The 23226-nt window shown below is 41.6% G+C and overlaps 1 protein-coding gene across 3 annotated transcripts; it reads left to right on the top strand.

Annotated features, from left to right (window-relative positions):
* The first annotated feature begins 61 nt into the window (after positions 1-61).
* On the top strand, positions 62-20830 carry TUBD1 (tubulin delta 1). Of its 3 annotated transcripts, none has more exons than XM_045836814.1 (9): positions 62-235; positions 1076-1291; positions 3478-3625; positions 4862-5078; positions 5713-5944; positions 10310-10474; positions 16830-16970; positions 18215-18398; positions 20100-20830. In XM_045836814.1, exons 2-9 carry the CDS (start codon positions 1120-1122, stop codon positions 20200-20202), a joined length of 1362 nt encoding a protein of 453 aa, XP_045692770.1. In that variant the 5' UTR covers positions 62-235; positions 1076-1119; the 3' UTR covers positions 20203-20830. The 3 variants fall into 3 exon arrangements, with proteins under 3 accessions (XP_045692770.1, XP_045692771.1, XP_045692769.1); XM_045836815.1 differs by having other exon boundaries at positions 62-306; positions 18215-18324; XM_045836813.1 differs by having other exon boundaries at positions 62-306.
* The last annotated feature ends 2396 nt before the right edge of the window (positions 20831-23226 follow it).

Raw genomic sequence — 23226 nt, 5'->3', positions numbered from 1 at the left:
AACTAAAGCGTTTGATAGAGAGTGAGCATGCGTACTGTGTCTGAAGTTGATAAATTGAAATTGAACATGCGTAATTAACCTTTCGAATAGGGAAAAAACACTTTACAACAAAACTCTTCGTTGGTGGAACGTGTTCATTTGTTTCCCTTAGCTTTTTGGAATGTTTAAAGTGAGCATGAGCATAATGGCTCTCTGAAGTTTGAACAGGACAGAAACGCCGGCCCTGGGGCTGTCAGTGAGTGGGGTTAATTGAAAACTCTACGGGTTGGTGGGGAAACGGCGAGTATTGACTTTGCTGTTTACTAGGTAAGCGGCCTTGCGAAAGCCACATAACCTTTCAGAGCCTCAGTTTCCTTAGCTATAAAATGAGAATAATGATAACTAGTTTGCAGGGTAGTTCGAAAAGTGTAAGTACAGAGTATGCCTCACAAGTCCCTGCTCTTTCCAGTGCTGCACAGACCTGGTATGAGGTATTTACCAAAAAAAATTGTCCCTTTTCATTGTTAAAAAATAGTGAAGTTTTGCTGTAATATTTCATCCTTTCCAGGCTTGGTCTTCCTTGCCGTCCTACCTGAGCTAAACACAAAGTCTTTTTTATGTTACTGTAGCTACTAGGCCAGAAAGGTTATTGGTGGAGAGAGAAAGTCGTTATTTAGAAGAGAGAAAATTAATGTTAACTAAATGTATGATTGTTGAGCTAACTTCTGCGTTCTATGTGTCTCTGTGGTGGGAAGTGTATGCTATTAATTCCTTCGACCAGCATTCATTTTGTTTCGTTTTGTTTTAAATGTATGCACAGGAAAGTAGCAAATACAAATCGGACTTTGGAAACAAGCTGTGTATGAATGGATTTGGGTACAGTAAATCCCAAATCCCAAAACCATTAGAGAAAAAGAACAATTTCTTTAAGTGATTGGCTACTTAGACAACATAGCTATTTCATTTATAACACCATATACATAGGTGGCGTTTTAAAATTATGTCTTTTTATTTATGTATATTAACACATGTGGCATTTTATTTTTTCTTTATTGGTAATGTAGTGGTTCTCAATGCCTTTATTTTTCTATTACAGGTTGCTCACTTTTTTGAGGAGATAGGCCTAGTTTTTGTCTCAGCATGTCAATAGTAACAGTGCAACTTGGTCAGTGTGGCAATCAGATTGGTTTTGAAGTGTTTGATGCTTTATTTAGTGATTCACACTGTACCCAGGGGCTTTGCTCTAAAAGAGAGAATGAGGCATATCAATCATCCTGCAAAGAAAGATTCTTCAATGAAGAGGAAAATGGAGGTATGTGTGGTCCACAGTTCTCTCCTTTACTTGACATAACCAACTGCTTGCTTCAAGACCAGGCCATCCACATGGTGTTCATCTGAACTCTATCACTTTCCATCCTACTAAGGAATGACTTTGCTCTCCATCCTTTGCTTTTACATGAGCAACTTTTGCCTCTATGGTGGCATCTTTCTTCTCAGCACAAGAACATGCTCAGATCTTGCCAATCTAAAAGCAAACAAACATGCCCTGATTGGTGTGGCTCAGTTGGTTGAGCATTATCCCATAAAACAAAGGGTTGCTGGTTCATTCCCCAGTTAGGGCACATGCCTGGGTTGTAGGTTTGGTTCCCATTTGGGGTGTGTACAGGAAGCAACCAATTGATGTTTCTCTCTCACATCGATGTTTCCCTCTCTCTAAAAAAAATAAATAAATAAAATCTTTAAAAATATTTCTTAAAAAAACAAACAGAATTTATCTCTTGATTATAGCTTTTTTTTTATTACCTCTTTGCCTTCTCATCTAAGAGTCTCAAAGGATGACACTCTAACCAGCTATAATCTTGCTTCTGCCCTATACCACTGAAGCTGCTCTAAGAAGAGTTCCTAGTAATATCCTGGTTACCAAATCTATTGACTTTTTTCTTTTAAAAAAATTGTTTATTTTTAGAGAGGGGTAGGGAGGGAAAAAGAGAGGGAGATAAACTTCAATGTGAGGTTGCATCTGGCATGCCCCCCACCCAGAACCTGGCCTGCAATCTAGACATATGCCCTGACTGGAAATCGAGCTGGTGATCATTTCGTTCACAGGCCAGAGTTCAATCCACTGAACCACGCCAGCCAGGGCCATTGACTCTTTTCTTAATTCACTTAACTTCTCTATTGGGTTTGATAATATTAATTATAAAATTCCCTCCTTGAAACTCCTTCACCTTAGTGTCTGAACCTTTCTTCTCCAGTGGTTGCATCTCAGGTTCCCCTGTCCTTACTCGTATAGTTCTCTCTGGACAATTTCAGTTATTCTCATAATGTGTTACATCTTTTATGAATGACTCTCAAATCTCTAGCCTAGCCTCAGTTCCAGGCTGCAGACTGATTAGTGGACCTCTCCACTTGCAATTCCCACGTGTACCTCAAACTCAACATCTCCATACCTAGGTGCATTCATTATCTTTCCTTTAAAAGTTGGGCTGTTACTGCCCACATACCATCAAACATCAAGATCTGCTTAACTTTCCCTGGCTGGTGTGGCTCAGTGGATTGAGCGCTGGCCTGCAAACCAAAGGTTGCCAGTTTGATTCCCAGTCAGGGCACATGTCTGGGCTGCAGTCCAGGTCCCCAGTAGGGAGCGCTCTAGAGGCGATCACACATTGATGTTTCTATCCCTTTCTCCCTCCCTTAATTTATCTCCTGTATGTGTTTCTCGAAACTCTTCTGTACTTTTCATCTTCACTGTCATTTCTATAGTTGTGGCTCTTGCCCTCTCTCACCGGGACTGTTTCGAGACATTATTTCTGAGTTTTCCTGCCTAGACTGTTGTGTTAATCACATCTATCCTCCACACTGCTGTATTTAAAAAGACATCTGACTGTTTCTCCCCTGTTTGAACATTTTCAGTGGTTTCACATTGCCTAAAAGATACATTTCACGCTTTTATAGCATTGCATACAAGAACTTCCAAGAGCTGATCCCTGCCTGCTTTCCACCTCCATCTATCACTTCTTCTACCCCCTCTTTCTACATCTGCTTCAACAATCCTAAACTGCCTGTCGTGCTCATGGTATTTTGTACCTTGGAATATACTACTCCGTCAGTGTGGATTTGCCGTGGGTCATCACATGATGCAGTGGTCATGTGTTTCATCTCTCCAGCTAGTCCTTCTAGGGCTGGACTGATGTTGTCTTCAACTCTGTGTTCCCAGCACAGTACATGGCACATTGTAAGCATTTAACAGATGTTTGTAGACCTGACCCAGTGATCATTCTAGCTCACAGTGATTCAGCCTGCTTAGCAGAATGTTAGACATTATGAACCCTCCGCACGTACCTGCTGTTGCCCACCTCAATTTCTAACCAGTATGACAAATCTTTCTGTCCTCAAACTTTGGATTTGGGGCGGGGGCAGAGGACTTAAGAAGTTCGTGTTCTGTGTTAACCCAAATAAGACATATGAAATACTGTTTTGATTTTTCCCCCTTTCTAGTTCCAATTGCCCGGGCTGTACTTGTTGACATGGAACCTAAAGTTATTAATCAAACACTATCAAAGGCTACCCAGTCCAGCCGATGGAAATATGGCCAGCGTTCATGCTTCTGCCAAAGACAAGGTTCTGGAAACAACTGGGCATATGGGTAAGAATAATTCATCATGACTTTTCAGTTTAGATACAGCTACACAGTCAATTAGTAGACAGTGTAGTTACAACTGCAGAGTTGATATAGCGAGCTTGTAACCATGGAACTGGTGTTTTGAAATTTAGGGTGTCGCTTCACCCAGAAGAAACTCCTGTTCTGTCTCACATATGTCTGTGCTTCGGGTCCAGGTAATGGTGAAACCACGGATCCCTTGCAGCAGGGTTTTCCACTTCTTCACTGTCGTTCTGCCAACTCACTTATCATCAGTATAATACATGTATGTGGCAGGTATTCCAGCTAATAGGCAATACAATGAGGCAGCAATATTTCCTGGCTTCTTTGGAAAATTCCAGTGCCTGGAGCTCAATTAAAAAATTCTGATTTGATTGGCATGGGATGAAGCCTGGATGCTGTGATTTTTCAAAGCTTCCCTGGGTGATTATAATGTGCAGAAAAGTTCAGGAACCATTGCCTTGGGAGTACTGTTATGAGTATCGAATGTTATGGTGTACCACAAACTTACAGGACTGTCTGGTAATTGGAGTCTCCAGCTATAGGACTGGCCTATAACAGAATTTTCTGTACATAGCAAATTCACTCTTTTAGCAGTCCTACTCCACCTGTTAACTATGTTAAATGTGTGTATTTTATTTTGTTAAGGATCATATTTATTTATTTATTTATTAAAGATTTTATTTATTTATTTTTAGAGAGGGAAGGGGGAGAGAGAGAGAGAGAGATATCAATGTGCGGGGTTGCTGGGGGTTGTGGCCTGCAACCCAGGCACATGCCCTGACTGGGAATCAAACCTGCAACACTTTGGTTCATAGCCCACACTCAATCCACTGAGCTATGCCAGTCAGGGGATATTTGTTTATTTTTAAGAGAGAGGGGATGGGAGGGAGAAAGAGAGGGAGAGAAACATTGATGTGAGAAAGAAACATCGATCAGTTGCAGTTCTTACATGCCCCAACCAAGGACTGAGCCTGCAACCCAGGCATGTGCCCTAATTGGGAATTGAACCTGTGACTCCTCTGTTTGTGGGATGACACCCAACAAACTGAGCCACACCGGTCAGGGCTAACTTTTGTATTTTAAATTTTATGCCTTTCATGAGAAGTAGTTCACTTTCATAGATTTAAAAAGCCTTCTCTATCCTATATCTCTCTCTCTGTATTGCATATCTCTGGTTAAATTTTAAGGTGTTTATATTTGTTTCTTTGCATTGTGTAGTTACTCTGTTCATGGACCCAGACATGAAGAACCTGTAATGAACCTAATCCAGAAGGAAGTAGAGAAATGTGACTCTTTGGGTGGTTTTTTCTTCATAATGAGTATGGCTGGAGGCACAGGATCTGGACTAGGAACCTTCATTACACAGAATTTACAAGATCAGTATTCCAGCTCTTTGAAAATGAATCACATTATATGGCCTTATGGAACTGGTGAGGTATGAACATATTAATTGAAATGTTTATATTTTGCATTCTTTGCAGTTGAAATGGATGTAGGTAAAAGATTGATCTGACCCTTTCTTTGGAAATGTTAAGTTACTGCATCAGGAGTTATTATGCAATATGATACTTGCGTGAACAATTCATTTAACTTTGCTCAAACTTTTCCAAACAAATGAGGAGTCCTTGTTTTTAAAAATTGCAAAGAAGACAATTGTACATTTTCTCTCTGGAACCCATTCCTGGGTTAATCCCTCTGGCTACAAGCAGCAGGGACCTTGAGAAATTATAAAATGGAGGTGAGGTAAGTCAGTTTGGAAATGATGTAGGCAGAAAGTGTGATAGTAATGCTCGTGGCTTATTGAACCCTTACTATATACAGGGCACTGTTCTAAGTGCTATACATGCATTCTCTCATCAACCTTTACAACTCTAGGAGATGGGTATAATTATTATTCCCATTGTTCAGATGAGGTAGCTGAAGCATAGAAAGATTAAATAACTTATCCAAGATCATATAGCCAGAAAGTGATGGAGCTGGGATTTGATCCCAGGCAGGATGCCCTTAGAAACCACCCTCTAACCACTGTTCTCTCCTGCTTTTCTTATTTCTGACCTTCTTCCCTCCAGGTCATTGTTCAGAACTACAACTCCATTTTGACTCTTTCTCACTTGTACCGATCTTCAGACGCCCTCCTTGTTCATGAGAATGATGCTGTTCACAAGATCTGTGCAAAATTGATGAATATCAAGCAGATCTCCTTTAACAATATAAATCAAGTCATCGCCCATCAGCTGGGAAGTGTGTTCCAGCCTACTTATTCTGAGGAAGGCTCATTTCACTACAGAAGAAATCCATTAGGTATTGTCCTCCTGTATGTTATTAATAGGAAAGTCTTATGCTCTGAAAGCCTCAAAGTGATTCTTCCTTGGCTTCTCTCCTCTGCTTGAGATATACTAGGTCTCCCTCATCTCAAAAGCCTTCCTAAATAGCTGCTTAGCTCTCTGCACTGTCTTACTGAAAAGTTTTGGGAAGTTACTAAATTTCTGAAGAGTGGTGGATACCTACCTTCTCTGTTCTTTAGGATTTGTTCTGTCTCTCTCTTTTTTCTTTTTAACACAAACTTTAAGATATAGCCCTGGCTGGTGTGGCTCAGTGGATTGAGTGCTGGCCTGTGAACCAAAGGGTCACTGGTTCAATTCCCAGGCAGGGCACATGCCTGGATTACAGGCCAGGTCCCCAGTAGGGGGCGTACAAGAGGCAACCACACATAGATTTCTTCCTCTCTTTCTCCCTCCCTTCCCCTCTCTCTAAAGATAAATAAATAAAATCTTAAAAAGAAACTTTAAGATATAATTTACATACCAGACAATTCACCCATTTAAAGTGTACAACTCAATATTTTTTAGCATATTCACAGCCGTCATTTTCATCACTCTGTAAAGAAACCCAGCTTATCTGGCAAATAGTACCTTATCAGTTCAAACTGTCTAGAAGCAAAGGACATCACAATCTATACCCCACATCCAGGCCTAATCTCTTTCCCAACTAGTTACCTGTTCCAGTTTTCTTAGTTGACTCCACCATCGTCCCTTCCTCTTCCTTCTCCTTCTTCTTCAAATTTAGCATGTTCTGAATAGATTCATCATTTTTCCCTGTCTTCTTCTCTCCTGCCACCTCTCCCTCACTTCCTGTCACCCGATTTCTCCCACCGTCCTCATATCTCATCAGTATGCCCAACCTGTGGGTTCGATCTCTGTCGTCTGTCTGCATTCTTCCCCTACGCCCCTGCCTCTCTAACATTGGTTCAGAGTGTCAACACCTCTCAACTAATACCGCATACAAACACAAGGCACACCAGCCCCTTTCTATTCTCATTTTATTTTATTTTTGGAATAAAAACAGAAACTTACATCCATGAGGACATTCCTGTGTTAAGGTGGCCCTAATGCTGCTTTCCTTCTGGGGGCCTGCCTCTCCCCGCTGCAGTCCCTGTTGGACACTGAGCCGGAATGAGCCTCCCTAGTGCACAGATTTAACCCTTGCTCTCTCTCACGCTCAGTCTATGGCTCACGCATTACTTGCCAGTTTTGTCAGAATGCCTTAGTCTGACCTCTGCATTATGCCCTGAACCCCAATTTTCTAGCTTCATTACCTGTTGCCTCCTCTGCATGGATCCCCGCCTGCTTTTTATCCCACCTGCACTGTTTGTCTTCAGTCTGGTACGTTCCTGCCCTGGTCCCTTTGCTCACTGCTCCTTCTCCGTAGAAATTGCTACCTCCTTCCCTTCTTCACCTCTACTGAAACCTTACTCATCCTTCAGGCTCCAATTCAAGAGGTGAGTTTTCTGCAAAGCTTTTCTACTGAGGCCTTTGCCTAAAGTAACTCTCTTCTCTGTGATCTCCGGTGGTATTCTTTACTTCTTTTATGTCATGTAATGTTTTCTGCCTTTATTATTTCTTTGTGTGTTTGCTTATCTTTAAAAGTTACACACACATTCATTCAAGGAGTACGAAAGGATATGCAGTCAAAAATATACCTCCCTCCCACCCCCAACTCCTCCCCAAGTGTAACCAGTACCATTTATCCCCGTAGAGAGGAATCCTGTCCTGTGTATGTTTTGTTAATGTCCCACATTCCACAGTACTTCCCATATTGCAGATCTGCTCATTCAATCAATATCTATTGATTTCTTGTTACATGTCAGGCACTGTGATAAACATTAGGGATCCAGTGGGGAGCCAGTGCATACATTGTTTTCACTATGAAAGAGAGACATTAACAAATATAACACACGACTGTATAACTAAAAATGAGTTAAATGCTCTGAAGGAAAAAGGTGCAGTTCTAACACAATGTGTCATGAAAGAACCAGACTTAGACTGAAGGGGCAGACAAGGCTGCCTGGAGGAGATACCACTTGAGCCAAGAGCTGGATGAGAACTTGTAGTTCACTAAGCAAAGGGAGGGAGAAGGAAATAGCACAAAGGGAGGGAATGGCATGTGCAAAGGCCCTGTGGCAGAAGGAAGCATGGCCCATCAAGACCAGAGAGAAATCCAGTGCTGCTGGGGCACAGCAAGTGATGGAGGAGATGATTGGAATGAGCCTAGAGTGGTAAGCAGGGGTGGACCTTGTAGGTTCTGGTAAGTCATGTGAAGGCCTTCCTCATTAACCTGAGAACAGGGGAAAGCCATGGAAAAATTTTAACCAGGTTGGCGACATAATCATTTACTTTTGAAAAGGTCCACTGGACTGTGGGTGGAGAGCCCATGGGAGGTTGAGACTGCAGGCTGGGGTGGTCATTGCCCGGAGATGCCGCGCGGTGGCTCGATCACACCGACCCGCACTGAGAAAGTAAAGGCCATCTGTTAGAGGGGTGCTCCCTTGACCCCCACGAGTAGGTCTACAGACTTTACATTTGCCCTTCGCCTTGTGTCGCAGTGGGGGCAGGTCCTGCTCCTGTCAAAAGCCAACTTCTCACTTCGGTTCTGAGACCCATTCCCTCCCCTTCTCAGGGACTTAATTCCTTACTCATCTCTCATCTTCCCACATCATTAACTTGTACCTCTTCCCTGGGTTACTCCCCTTATGACAACTTTCTGGCTCCTCTCACACTGAGAAAACCCTCCCCTGACATGACCACCGATAGCTGATGACCCCATTTCTCAGTCATTCTTTAAAACCACCATCCTCAAAGGTCTGTCTCTCCTTGCTGTCCTCATTTCCTCAACACGTAGTCACTCTTCAGCCCACTCTGATCTAGTTTCTCCCCCACCACTTCCCTGAAATTGTTTTTTATATGTCACAAACGTGCCCACACTGCCAAATTCAGTGGCTACCTCACTGTTCTCGTTTCCATCAACCCTCAGTGGACACCGACATGCCTGACCCTTGTTTTCCAAGTGTCCTCTTTGTGTTTTGTGACAGCCCCTCCTAACTTTTCTCCTATCTCCATGACTACTCCTTCTGTTCCCCCTTTCCCTCCTTTTTCCAAGCTCTAAATGCTGGGCTTGGACCCTCGCCCCAGCCCCATGGCTTTAAACGCCATGTGTGTTCTCCAACCTGCCAGTTTGTCTGCAAGTCTGACCAATTCCCAAAGCTCCAGAGCTCTGTACCCAGCAGCCTTCCTGACCTCTGCATATACGCATTTCACGGACATTCCAAACATACCGTGTGTAACACAGGTCTCTTAGCTTTCCGCCAGGAGCGTGTCTCCTCAATCCTTCAATTGCTCAATTTTTAAAAAATATATATCTCTTGCTGATTTTAATTGAGGGGGGAGGGAGAGAGAAAGACATCGATTTGTTGTTCCACATATTTATGCATTCATTGGTTGATTCTTGTATGTGCCCTAACTGGGGATCGAACCCATAGCCCTGGTGTGTCAGGCACCCTAACTGACTGAGATACCCAGCTGTGACTCAATAGCTCAATATTTAAAACTTAGGTCCACTAAGACCTCAATACCCACGTTGTTCTGCTCAGGTGTTTGAGGAAACATCATCTCAACAAAGCCACTGGAGATCGTGAATTCCGAGGGGTCCCAATCTGCCATGTGGGTGACTTTCATTAGCTGTGCTGTCACAGGCACAGGCAGTGTGAGGCATGGGGCTGGTCCAGATTGGATTTCCCACCAGAAAGATCTGATGAAGAGACAGGGGCACAGAGCTGCACAGGGAAGGAAGTGAAGAAAGGGGAAGACTGATGGGTTGAGGAGGCAGGCGTTCAAGGATTAGTCTGTCCTAGTCTGCTCGGGCTACTGTGACAAAAATACCACAGGCCGAGTGGCATTTAAACAACATGCGTTTGTTTCTCACAGTTCTGATTATTATTTCATTAGACAAAATAAATTACAGATCTAGGACAATTTCTAAAGAACTATTTAGTGAATACAGAATGACAATAAAAAGCATATTAACTTTCATGCTTACTTTGTTTTCCTGGGGTTTAGCTAAATATTTTGTTCATATTTCCAGTTACTTGGCTTCTAAACTCTCATTTCCTTTTTGGCAGAGTGTTATTTCTCACTCATGCTAAAATTGGTGCCAAAATCCAACAAATACATGGTCTTTAATAGATTGTCTCTGAAATTTTATTTACGTTTTAAAATGTAAGCAGTTCTGGTCTTGGAGGAGAAAACATCCAAAGGCCATCAAATCATGGTTGTGTGTAGGCCAACGGGAACTCCGTGGACTCAAGTTAGCAAAGATTTTTTTTCTTTACAGGAGACTTAATGGAGAATTTAGTTCCCCATCCTGAATTCAAGATGCTGGGAGTCCGTGACGTTCCTCGCATGTCTGAGAACTCACTGGCATACAGCACGTTTACTTGGGCTGGCCTCCTCAAGCGTTTGAGACAGATGCTCATTTCTAATGCGAAAATGGAAGAAGGTAAATGGTATTTTACAAATATGTAGCCCACAAGCTAGGAAAAATGCCTGTACTGGAGTATAAACTGGTTTGGGCCAGCTGAAATAATGGCCCCTTCTTCTGGCCAGGGAGGTGCCTGCAGAAACTCACCAGGACACCCCAGGAGGGCTTCTTAATCACTTTGCAGTGTCTTCCCCAAGACAATTTCAGATGAGTGGGACATTTATTTTTACTTACATTTTATTTTTGTCAAACTAATATATGGACAGTTTTTTAAAATCAAGTAGTCAAAACTCATTTAAGTGTACTCTTAAGTCCATTTTAATTACAGATTTATATTGTAAAATATTCACAGATTTTATGTTTACATATATTGCATTATATGTATATCTTAATTTTTTTTAAAAGACAAGTAATTGTCCCACATGAATTTCTTTTCTTTTTCTTTTTTTTTCAAGATTTTTATTTATTGCCCTGGCTGGCATAGCTCAGTGGATTGAGCTCGGGCTGCAAACCAAAGTGTCGCAGGTTCGATTCCCAGTCAGGGTACATGCCTAGGTTGCAGGCCATGGTCCCCAGCAACCGCACATTGATGTTTTTCTCTCTCTCTCTCTCTCTTTCTCCCTCCCTTCCCTCTCTAAAAATAAATAAATAAAACCTTTAAAAATATATTTTTTTATTTATTCATTTATATATAAGATTTTATAAATAAAATCTTAAAAAAAAGATTTTTATTTATTCATTTATATATAAGATTTTATAAATAAAATCTTAAAAAAAAGATTTTTATTTATTCATTTATTTTTAGAGAGGGAAGGGAGGGAGAAAGAGAGAGAGAGAGAGAGAGAGAGAGAGAGAGAAACATCCATGTGCGGTTGCTGGGGGCCATGGCCTGCGATCCAGGCATGTACCCTGACTGGGAATCGAACCTGTGACACTTTGGCCACATGAATTTCTAACGAGGGAAAGAGCAGACCCTTGTGCTAGACTCTCCCCCACCCAGCTGATGCCCTGCTTTCAGTGTTTTTAGCTGCTTCTTCTGGAATTTGCTTCCAAAATCTCATGCTTATATGGTTACTTGTTTTATTTTCCAGGTTTAGATTTATCAACTGCCTTTCTGATGTGAAAATTGGGGATGGAACCTTCTTACACCCCTACACACACACACACACACTTTTGGGTTAGATCCGTTTTCAGTGTTTGAATTACTTTTGCTGTGTAGCTATCATTCACCATTGAGCTATGTACTATACGATATATATACACAGATTACATTTTATTTCATATAAGAGTTTATTTTTTTCCTTCTAGAGTTAATAATTACATTTATTTGGTTGACAGTCTATGTACCTATCACTAATATATCCCTAAACTTTTTCATAAAAATGAATCCCATCTCCATGTGTTCAAACCCTCATGAAACCCAATACTTTCATTATCTGCTTGGCGCCGTTGCAGAGGGAGACCTTCCTCCTCCCGTCCAGCCGCACTGCTTGCTTTCCCGGCTCAAAGGGCAACCACTGGCATCTCTGCCCCATTCTGTCCTCTCTCCCATTTCCTGGGCTTCATACCTTCCCGTTTCTATTGATAGACCACACCCTCCGGGAGTGTCTTAACAAAGTTCAGAGAAGGTGAAAATTTTAAGGCTGCCGATATCATTATTCTGCCCTCACAGGATGGCCAAGTATGGGGTTCAAGCGGGGGGGGGGTCATTTTTCCTCAGTATTTTGAAGGCATTGTTCCCTTACCTTACAGCTTCCAGGGTTACTTCGATCTGATTCCTACCCCTATTTCGTTTTCTCTTGAATCTGTTAGGATTTTCTCTGTCTTTAGCACTCCAGAATTCCTTAGTGTGGACCTTTGTTTTATCTCAGTAGGATGAAAGCAGTTGTTGTTGTTGTTTTTTAATCTATTTTGTTTCCTGCTATATCTTCAGAGCCTGAAAAGCAGCCCAGCACAGGCCAGAGCCTCAGTGGCTTAGCCTTTCCTGACCACCGACCTTCCAGGATGAAGGGGTGCACTCTCCCTGCCCTGGGAGTGGGCGGGTCTGGGGCTCTCACGGCTTCTCATACAGATGTTTAATCCTCCTCTTTCTTCCTCCGCCTGGCCTGCTTCTAGGACCTCCACTGTGGGCAGAAGTTGCAGCTTTCCCTGGTTGCTAAATTAGTAGCCACTGGTTCTTTTGCTTTCCAGCTTCCCAAACTTTGTTGCCATTATCTCCTGTGCCACTTCCTTTTTCTTGCTTATGCCTTTTAAAAATCCCTGTATTGTCTTGTTAGTGAGATTTGGGGAGAAAGTGGGGGTAAACTGGTGTGTGTTCAGTCTGCCATGTTTAACTGGAAATCACTACTATGTATTATTATTTTTTAATTTCATTTATTTTATTTTTTAGAGAGGGAAAGACACAGAGAAAGATCAGTGTGTGGTTGCTTCTCATGCCCTCCCATCTGCAACCCAGGCATATGCCCTAACTGGGAATCGAACAAGCGACACTTTGGTTCACAGGCAGGCACTGAACCACTGAGCCACACCAGCCAGGGCTTATGTATTATTTTTGTAGTATATGTTTTACCACAAATCACAATAACTTAAGTTTTAATACTATGAAAGTGGATTTCTTCTACATTTACTTGCAATACCTTATGTATTTTATTGTTAAAATTTTTATTGATTTTGAAAAGAGGAAGGGAGACAGAGAGAGAAACATTGATTTGTTGTTCTACTTATTTGTGCATTCATTGGTTGATTTTTATATATGCGCCCTCACTGGGGATCAAACCCACAACGTTGGCGTATTGGGATAATGCTCTAACCAACTGAGCTACCAGGCCAGGGCTTGTGATACCTTTTGGACTTTATTTTTTATTTTTTATTTTTTTTAAGATTTTATTTATTTATTTATTTTTAGGGAGGGAGAGAGAGAGAGAGAGAGAGAGAGAGAGAGAGAGGGAGGGAGAGAAACATCAATGTGCGGTTGCTGGGGGTTATGGCCTGCAACCCAGGAATGTACCCTAGCTGGGAATCGAACCTGGGACACTTTGGTTCCCAACCCGCGCTCAATCCACTGAGCTACACCAGCCAGGGCTCCTTTTTGACTTTAGATTATAGTGCCCGAGGTTTGGAGATAAGTGTATAGTTCACATCTTAATTTATAGCTCACATCCTGAATTTTTTTGGCCATGGTACATACCTGTTTTTCTAGTAATACCTGTTAACACCTCAAGGAACACAGTGTTCCTAGGGATGGTGTAAGATGTGCTGCTGCTCTGGGCTCCTAGGTAAATAAACCATGATTTGCTTAGTCATTTTCCTTTGAGGTACTTGAGGGTTTAAACATTTTTTTCACAGTTACAGATAAGAGCTTCGAACATAAAAAGTGTTTATATGTAATATATGGATACATAAGAATAAATATATATGTGCTACTAACCGGGTTGAAGAATAGAGTTTTAAAATGCTTCATGTGTTACCAGACTGTTCTGTATGAAGGTTGATCACACTAACTGATACTGTAATCAGCAGTACAGGTGTGTTCACATGTCCTAGTAACAGGAGGAACGAATGGCCCAAGAGGGAGCCAGGCACAACATCGTTTCTGCACCATCCGTTTGGTTATTAAGGTCAACCCTGTCCCATGTGGGAGGAGACCACACAAGAGCCTGAATTCCAGGGGGCAAGGATGCTTGGGGTGCATCTGAGAGGCCTGCTACCACTCTCTGCCCTCCCATCTGCAGAATACATCGAACCCCTCCCAAGGCCCCCGGAAGCTCTGTCCGATTAGCATAGCAGCCTGAAGCCCAGGATCTTGCTATCCAAAAACAGGTCCAGGTGTGAATTTATACTCCTCAGGTGAGATTTCTTCACTATAGCTCTTAGGATACAGCTCCTGCTCCCTGATCCCAACAGACAGTGGGAGACCAGGCATAGGACAACTGGTAGACACTCCGTTTCAAAAACGGGCACATGGAAGGCACACAGGAGTCACTGGGCTGGGACAATTCATCAGGCACTTGCTGGCAGTGTCTTGATTAAAATGTAAGGCCTGGGAAAAACTTCCCATGGCTTTTGGCTTGGCCCTCTGAACCAGCTAAATTACACTTTCACTTGTTTATTTATTTTTGTTTTATTTAAAACATTTTATTTTCATTTTCTTTTAATGTATAAAGATTTTATTTATTTTTAGAGAGAGGGGAAGTTGGGGAGAGAGAGAGAAACACCAGTGCTTGAGAGTTGATTGGTTGCCTCTCATGACTGACTAGGAATCGACTGGGCGACCTTTTGGTTCTCAGGCCGGCATTCAGTCCGCTGAGCCACACCAGCCAGGGCAAAAACATTTTATTTCTAAACTTTATTTCATTAGTTGATTTATTTTTGCTAGTTTGAATTAATTTATGCATGTGGGAACTAGAAAGAGGTCTGAGGGTATCTATAAATGGACTTTTCAGAAAATAAAACTGGCATCACATTATATGTGTTTTTTTTTGTTGTTCTACAACTTTTTTCAACATAACAATATTTTGTGGTCTCCTTTCAAATTTAGTACAGTTGGCCCTGACTGGTGTGGCTCAATGGGTTGGGCCTTGTCCTGCAAACAGAATGGTCGCTGGTTCTATTCCCAGTCAGGACACGGGCCTGGGTTATGGGCCAGGTTCCCAGTTTGGGGCGTGTGAAAGGCAACCAATCAGTGTTTCTCCCCCTCTATGTCCCCCTCCCTTCCCCTCTGTCTAAAAATACATAAATTAAATATATACTTTAACTGGCTTCATATCCTTTTTCTTTTTGAAACTTTTTGATGAAGTCTCACCTTTATTTCAGAGTAATGTCAGGTGATGACTTACCTAACTGCAGCTTTGACAGCACGCAATGCACTTCGCAATGATTTCACTGACGTGGAACCCGCATGCCCTACGCTCCACCTGCATGAGTGCACTGCCCAGCGATGTTTCCGCAGGTTGACGGAGCTGTGTGAGCACTGTCACAATCCAGTGCTAGAACAGTCCCACCACTCCAGAAAAGTTTCCGTGTCCATTGGCATACAATCACTCCTTTGACTCCTAGCCCCAGACAACCCCTGATGTGCCTTTTGTCCTTATAGATATTGCCCATGTTGGACATTTCATACGAATGGAATCACACAATATATAGTCTTTGGCGTTTGACTTCTTTCACTGAGCCTAATGTTTCTGAGGTTCATCCATGCTGTAGTACATGCCAGTCTCTGTGGGGACACAAGTTTCAGTCTCTTGCAGATATGCCTTAGAGTGGCACTGCTGAGTCGAAGGACAAGCACCCCCATTCAACTTCTTACAAATTGGCTAAATTCTTTTCCAAAGTGGTTGCGCCATTTTGCATTCCCACAAGTGGTTTAAGGTGGTTTTGGTTTTTCCACGTCCTTCCCAACATCCGTCTTTTGGATTAGAGCCGTTCTAACAGGTGTGCATTGTGTCTCCTTGTGGTTCACTTTGAGTTTTCCTGATGACAATGATGCTGGGTATCATTTCATGTGCTTATCAGCCGTCTGTTCATCTCCTTTGGTGAAATTTCTATTCCAGCACCTTTCTAATTTTTAAATTGGCTTGTTTGTCTTACTGAGTTCAGCATGCCAGAATTTTTTATTTGTTGTATTTCTATTTTTGCTGAAAATCAGTGTTACTGCGCACTCAATTTTACCCCTGTCCTATTGTATAATTTGAGTATTTTCATCATATTTCCACATGGCTAGTAAATTTGCAATCCTATTTTGGTTTTGTGTGTCTATATCTCTTAACACTTTGTATGTGTTTTGCTTATTCGTAACCATATGTAGAGTGAAGTTCGGCTTTTTTCAGTGTATAGTTCTATGAATTCTGACAAACTTACAGTGTGTGACCGTTACCACAACTGAGACAGAGTATTTTCGTCATCTCCAGACATTCCCTCATACCCGTTAGCAGACGATCTCTTCCCTCTACCTCTAGTCCCTGGCAACTGCTGATCTCAATTTTGTTCCTGTGGTTTTGCCTTTTCTAGAATGTCCTGTGCAGGGAATTATGCACTGTGTGGTCTTTTGAGTCTAGCTTGTTTCACTTAGCATAGTGCTTCTGAGATTTATCCATGTCGTTACGGGTATTGGAGTTAGCTCCTCTTTATTGCTGACTGAATTCCATCTTATGCACCTACCACCAACCTTTAATAGTTGGTGAGGAATGTTTCATGCCTTTCTCAGTAGAGTTTGGATCACTTTAGGTTAACCAATACAAATTTTTAAACTTTTAGCAGAAAAAAAGAACTTTTAGTAACTGAATAAAATTTTATGTAAAATACATACATTGTAATACATTTTTCCCTTGTTGTTCAAAGCCATTTATAAAATCTCGTTTTTGTTTGCTTTTGGTAGGTATTGATTGGCAGGTACAGCCTCCTTTATCAAGACCTCCTCCTCTTGGTAAAAGGTCCCTCAGCGAGCAGCTCCGCTTTAACACTTCCATCGCTAACCTGGTCGTCCTGCGTGGGAAAGATGTGCACAGTGCAGATGTGGGTAAGCAGCAGTAAAGATGAAAATTAAGATGTGCTTTTTGCATGTAAAGATGTCATACATGGTAAAAAAAAAAAGAGTCCCTGAATTTATTCTTAGAGAAAGGAAAATAGTAACTATGTTTTAGTAACAAAATGTAGCCATTGTATCAATTACTATGTGACTGAACACCAAAATAGAAGTGGTTAAAATAAGATACTAGTTTAATTCTTTCTTCCCGATATCTGGGTGTTCTGTTATCGTGACAATTCGGCTTCCTCCTTGTAGCCTAAGATGTCTGTTAGGGCTTCAGCCATCCAATCAGATATGAATGAGCAAAAAAGGACACACTGCCCCCTCCCGGGGCTGCACAGTGCACTCGTGTTTATATCTGCTTGACTGAGTCATGTGCAAAACCCAGCTGCAAGGGTCACCATGAGCACAGTTAACATTTGGGGGTTCCGTTATTAAAGAAGGGAGAACAGGTATTGTGGGACAGCTCGTGGTTCCTGTGCTAAGCATTTTGTTAAAATTTTCAGGAAGTTACTCTGGCCAGGGAGCTCAGTTGATTAGAGTGTCATCCTGATATGCCAAGGTTGCGGGCTTCATCTCTGGTCAGGGCACATGCAAGAATCAACCATTGAGCCCTGGCCGGTGAAGCTCAGTGGCTGGGTGTCATCCTCTCAACCGAAAGGTCACTGGTTTGATTCCGGGTCAGGGCACATGCCTGAGTTGCAGGCCAGCCCCCCAGTTGGGGGCGTGTGAGAGGCAGCCAATTAATATTTTCTTCTTTTTCTCTTCCTTCCCCTCTAAAAGTAAATAAATAAAACCTTTTGTAAATAAAAAATAATAAATATGAGTGATATTTGTTGAAGTGGAAAAATGAATCGCGACACAGGTGACTGGAAAACATGGGCTCCAGAAGAGCGTATGCACAAACTGCACACACGAGGGTCAGCGAACGTTCCTCATCATCTCCGGGTGGTGGCACTTCGGCTGTTCCGTTGACTTAAACATTTTCTTCATTGTACTTTTCTGAATGGTGTGAGTTATTTATTTTTATGATGTGTATAAATCATGTATCCAAAAGCAATATAAAACTAGCTTTATTTTTTATTTCTTAAAATTTATTTTTCAATATTAAGCTAGTTTCAAAAGGCAAAAGAAAAGATTTTTGGTGAAATGGATAAGCACATATTCCTTTATCAATGTGTTTTCAAAAATAATTATTTACCATGTGAACAATGGCTTATGTTGTCTTACTCTAGGGGGATTTAAAGATCCAGCTCTCTATACTTCCTGGTTGGGACCAGATAATGCTTTCAATGTGTGGAAAACCCAGCGAGCCTTTAGCAAGTATGAGAAGTCTGCAGCACTGGTCAGTAACAGCCAATTCCTAGTAAAACCACTTGATATGATTGTGAGCAAAGCATGGAATATGTTTGCTTCAAAGTAAGTAAATGATAAATCTACAAACCTTCCTAACCTTAGGCAGATAACATAATGCTAAAGCCCTGGCCAACTGGCTCAGTTGGTTGGAGTGTCATCCTGATGCACCAAGGTTGTGGGTTCAATCCCCAGTCAGGGGACATACAAGAAATAACCAGTGAATGCATAAACAAGCGGAACAACAAATCAATATTTCTCTCCATCTCTTTCTCTCTGTCTCTCTCCTTTCCTCTCTCTCTAAAAATCAATAAATAAATTTTAACAACACAAGGCAGGATCTGGAGTGTCTTAGTCCACTGAGGCTGCTTTTTCAAAAATAGGCCAGGTAGCCTATAAAGAATCAATTATTTATGTCTTACAGTTCTGGAGGCTGGGAAGTCCAAGATTAAGGTGCTGGCAGATTGGATGTCTGGTGAAAATGCACTTTCTGGTTCACAGATGGTGTCTGTTCTCTGTATCCTCAAGTGGCAGAATAGGCGAAGGAGCTTCCCTGGGCTCTTTGACGAGGGCACTGATCCCATTCATTTGGCCTCCACCCCTGTGACTTCATCGCCTCCCCAAGGCCTTACTTCCCAATACCATCACTTTGGGGAACACAAACATTCGGTCTGCAGCCTGGAGTAGGCATGGCTGCCACTTCGCAGGTGTGAAACTCGAGGCATATCCCTTCAGGCTTCGTGTCCTCGTCTGTACAGCGGGTCCGAACTGAGCGGCCCGGGGTGAGGATTAAGTGCGGTGCCTGACTAGCCAGTGGTCAGTCATTGTTGGATATTGTTATTACTGTTGTTGACTAAATTAGTTTCTAAATGAAAGTAGAAACTTCATTGTGAGACAAAGACAATAAGGAAGTTTTCTAAAGTCAGATCCTTGGAAGAATGGAAGAAATCCTGATCTTGCTCAGTTAGAAACATTGCTAGTGCCGCCCCACTCGATACTGAGAAATGTCCACCTGGCACTAAGAAATGTGCTATCGGGTTTCCTGACCTCTGCCACACTCACGGAATGTGGAAGTAAAGTTCCTCAAGTGATTGGACAAAGCCTTGCATTTGATTAGCCAGGATTCCCAAGCCCTGCCTTCCTGCATGTGGTCTTTCCAGAACCCCCACTCCTCAGGACGGGGAACTCTGTCCTTCCCCGCCTCCTTGTCTTCCCCCTCTCAGTAACTGGTAGCAGCTGCTGCTCCATCCGTTTAACTCATGTCTGCCCTGGCAACTCTCTTTAACATGTTTTCTCCAGCCTCAACATTTTGGGGAGTAGGGATATTAAGGGGAACCTGGCATAACTGCAAATTAAGAGTTGTCTGAAAAATGCTTGGGAGCCTTCACTGCGTTCCTAGAACTGCGTTAATGTCTTTCTACTGTTTCAAGCCTTAGATGAAAGTTCCCAGGCACTTTTCAGAGTTTGTGCTGAACCTGGTCATCTCCTGTGGAGTGTTGGACATGCGCTGGGTGGGCAGCCAAACCTGAACCTGCCTCTCTCCCTGTGTGCTTCCTGTCATCACTCTCTTGGACACTAAAAAAGGCAGGGAGCCTGCATCAACTTGGAAAGTTCGCTGATCTTTGGAACACACATTGAAGCAAATATAAAACTTTGAAGAGATTCTGCTGTCTTTAAATGTTCATGAGCTAGGAACTGTTGTTTGGTTTTAAGAGTTATTTATGTGTCTGGGATTTTTCATTTTACATTTTCTGTTTCTTTTACCAGGGCCTACATTCATCAGTACACAAAATTTGGAATTGAAGAAGAGGACTTTTTGGACAGTTTCACATTGTTAGAACAGGTTGTTGTCAGCTACTGCAACCTGTGACCTTGAACAGATGGCTCAAGGGAAAAAGTACCTTACGTCACTTTTGGACTAAAATATTTTCAGTACTGTTTTCCCTGTAAATTTTCAAATTTTGATCTTTTAAAAGCAGCCAGGTCAGATGTTGATTTCTTTTGCATACTGTGCCCACAGACAGGACAAAAACCTTTTAGATGGAAGACAGCATGTTTTCAATGAAAACATCTACTTGTTATTTTCATTTTTAGGAAAAAAAAATTGGTGCTTCTATAAAGAACTTTGGAAATACTTTGCTGAAATGCTGGAACTCTGGAACTGTGCAAAAAAGGGAACATTCTGTTTATTCTCTATATAGCTCTTTCCTCTTTTTTCCAAAAAGAATTCATGAAAGAGGAGCTAAACTTTCACAGCACAATTTTAAGCTAAGAAATTGCAATTCTGTATTTAAATGTATTTATCGTTGAAGTGAATGCTTTGAACCACAAGAGGGAGCTGTCGTTAAATGCTACAGGGTGAATGTGTATTTTGAATATTTTTATTCTATAACAGGTAACATTTTCTACTTCAGGCAGCTATTTAAAAATAAATGTCAGGATTTTGTTACTAAATCTACATCATGTGTAAGTATACAAAAGTAAATAAGTAAATGTTTCTTTTGTTTGCATTTCTTAAACTTTTTATATATCAGAAAGTTGGGTCAGTTTTTCTTTTAGATCTTAGAATGCCAAGGCAGAAACTGATTTTATTTGACTAGTGCTTTAAAATTACTTATAGTTATTTAGAAGATGGCTATATGCTTTTCAGTAAAAGGGGTAAGAACTTTCAAAAAATTTCACTAAGTTGAGAAAATCATCACCAAGGAAATACTGTGTCGGATGAAATTGGCACATCCAGATGTGAGTTTCACTCAGAAGGACAAAAACACAATTGGAAATTGGCAGCAGAGTGAGGGTAATGGTGTATTTCAATAAAACACATCACATGCAATGTATTAACAAATGTAAAATGGGAAACAAATAGGAACATTTGCCCTTTCTGCCAAATCTACCAGTGGTGAATTATTTTTATTTGGAAAAATGACAGTTCACAGCTTCACTGTTCTTCCTTTTCTTTCCATATGGAAATGATTACCTTTTTGCTGTTTTTGTTATCAACTGTTGCTATGATTTAAAATACTGAACCATATCTTATTTCTAAGGAATGTAAAAAGTGGTCTGTTCAGCCGCTAACAGGCACACCCCACTGCTGCATTTTGTTAACCCAAGTATACTTGAAAATAATTAGATCATAATTTTTACAAAATAAAGTTAAAAGTAATTGTTTAGCATTGAAGAGATCCAAAAACCAAAACAATTTCCCAAACTAGGCCAGCATTAATAAAGACCTGTAACTGAATGATCTTGCCACGGGTGAAGCTGGTTCTAAGGAAACTTGCTAAAAGTTGAGCTCAGAGAGAGTCAAAAGTTGAAATCATTTTGTATTTAAGAAAGGTACCCTGAGGTACCGTGGGGACAAGTATATTTCTAATGTGGCAACTTATGGAACCAATGACAGGTAAACATTAAAATAAACCCTAGTTAGAGCTCTGGATCCACTCGCTTAAGTGAGTTGATCCTTTTCATGGTCCACAGCTGCAGTATTTGATACATGTGGGTACCTAAATATTTGCAAAGTTGTTTTAAACATTTACATGGAAATATTTTTCCTTGTCTATTGGAATAATAATTTTTTTTTTTACTATTAGAGCTGGGATTTTGACTTAACAATTAACACAAAGAAGCTGGTCCCAAACTTCAAGCTAAGGGGTGGCCTTGGAAATGTACTTTGTGTGCACAAAACGGCCCATCAGCCAGGACGTCAGAACCAGAGCTTCCTGGGCATCCCGACCCGGGAGGTTTGAATATGTAGTTTCTTTGTTGGGGACCGGAGCACTGTTTCCCCCAGACACCGCCCCCCAGAGGCAGGATGTCCCCCTCCAGGCAGTGAGTACGGAGGCACACGGGGAAGGACCCTGCACTGGGAACTCTCAGTTTGTCCGAAACGTCTCCTCGCTGACTCTGCAGGGTCGACTCCTCCGTGCACATACCAGAGATTCTTCTGCCGACCACCATGTTTATCACACTTGAATTCCTGTCCATTTAAAAACATGCTCCGTATGTTCCTCTCCCATTATTCTCTCCCCATGAACCCCAGGTTTGGCAGTCAACCCTTTCCTGTTCTTCCACCTACCTACCTACCAAACACAGCTTTACCCCACTACCTCGCCATTTTGGGCAGCTAATCAGTTATCTAAGAGATATTTGCTTATCTTATCAATCACATTGTTTCCTAAGGGTTTTAGGAATGTGAGCTAAAAAAATCTGACTTTACATTTTTAACTAACTAATTGCCTTCTCCTGTATTCAGACGTTGCAGTGCCAGCCTTATAGATAGATGGAATTCCATTTCCACCAGCTGGGACGCTTGCATAAGAAGTTAAGATAAACAATGTGAATATTTCAAGTTTCCGGGGAACACAGTGTGGGGGTCAGTGTTGGCAAAGATGTGGCATTCAAGGGAAAGAAGGGGAAGGATAGAAAAGCCCAATCATTTGGACTCCAGGGAGCCAGTGCAGCAGGAAGAACCAAAAAGGAGTGTCAGGGGAACTGGTGGTGCCCCCAAAGGACCAATAATAGCTTTGCAGCATTTCAGGGGAAAAAAAAGGCTCTATGGTTTTTGAATTATGGACTTCCCTGATGATGAAAAACCTAAAAGCTTACAAGAATAGTTCAAGAAGAAACAATAAGCCCTGGCCGGGTAGCTCTGTTGGTTAGAGTGTCATCCTGATACGCCAAGGTTGCAGGTTCAATCCCTGGTCAGGGCACATACAAGGATCAACCACTGAATGCATAAATAAGTGGAACAACAAATCGATGTTTCTCTTTCTCTCCCTAGAATCAATAAATAATTTTAAAAAGAAACAGTAAGCTAAATTACATGTCACTTAGCAAATAATTCCATTTATCTCTTTTGCTCTTGATGCAGCAATGAGGTAGACACTTTTTCTGG

The sequence above is a fragment of the Phyllostomus hastatus genome, unplaced genomic scaffold (genome assembly GCF_019186645.2).
Source record: "Phyllostomus hastatus isolate PE091 unplaced genomic scaffold, TTU_PhHast_1.1 phas_contig_210, whole genome shotgun sequence".
Taxonomy (NCBI): Eukaryota; Metazoa; Chordata; class Mammalia; order Chiroptera; family Phyllostomidae; genus Phyllostomus; species Phyllostomus hastatus.
Note: the sequence above shows the minus strand (reverse complement) of the source record. Positions and strands in the feature narration are given on the sequence as shown.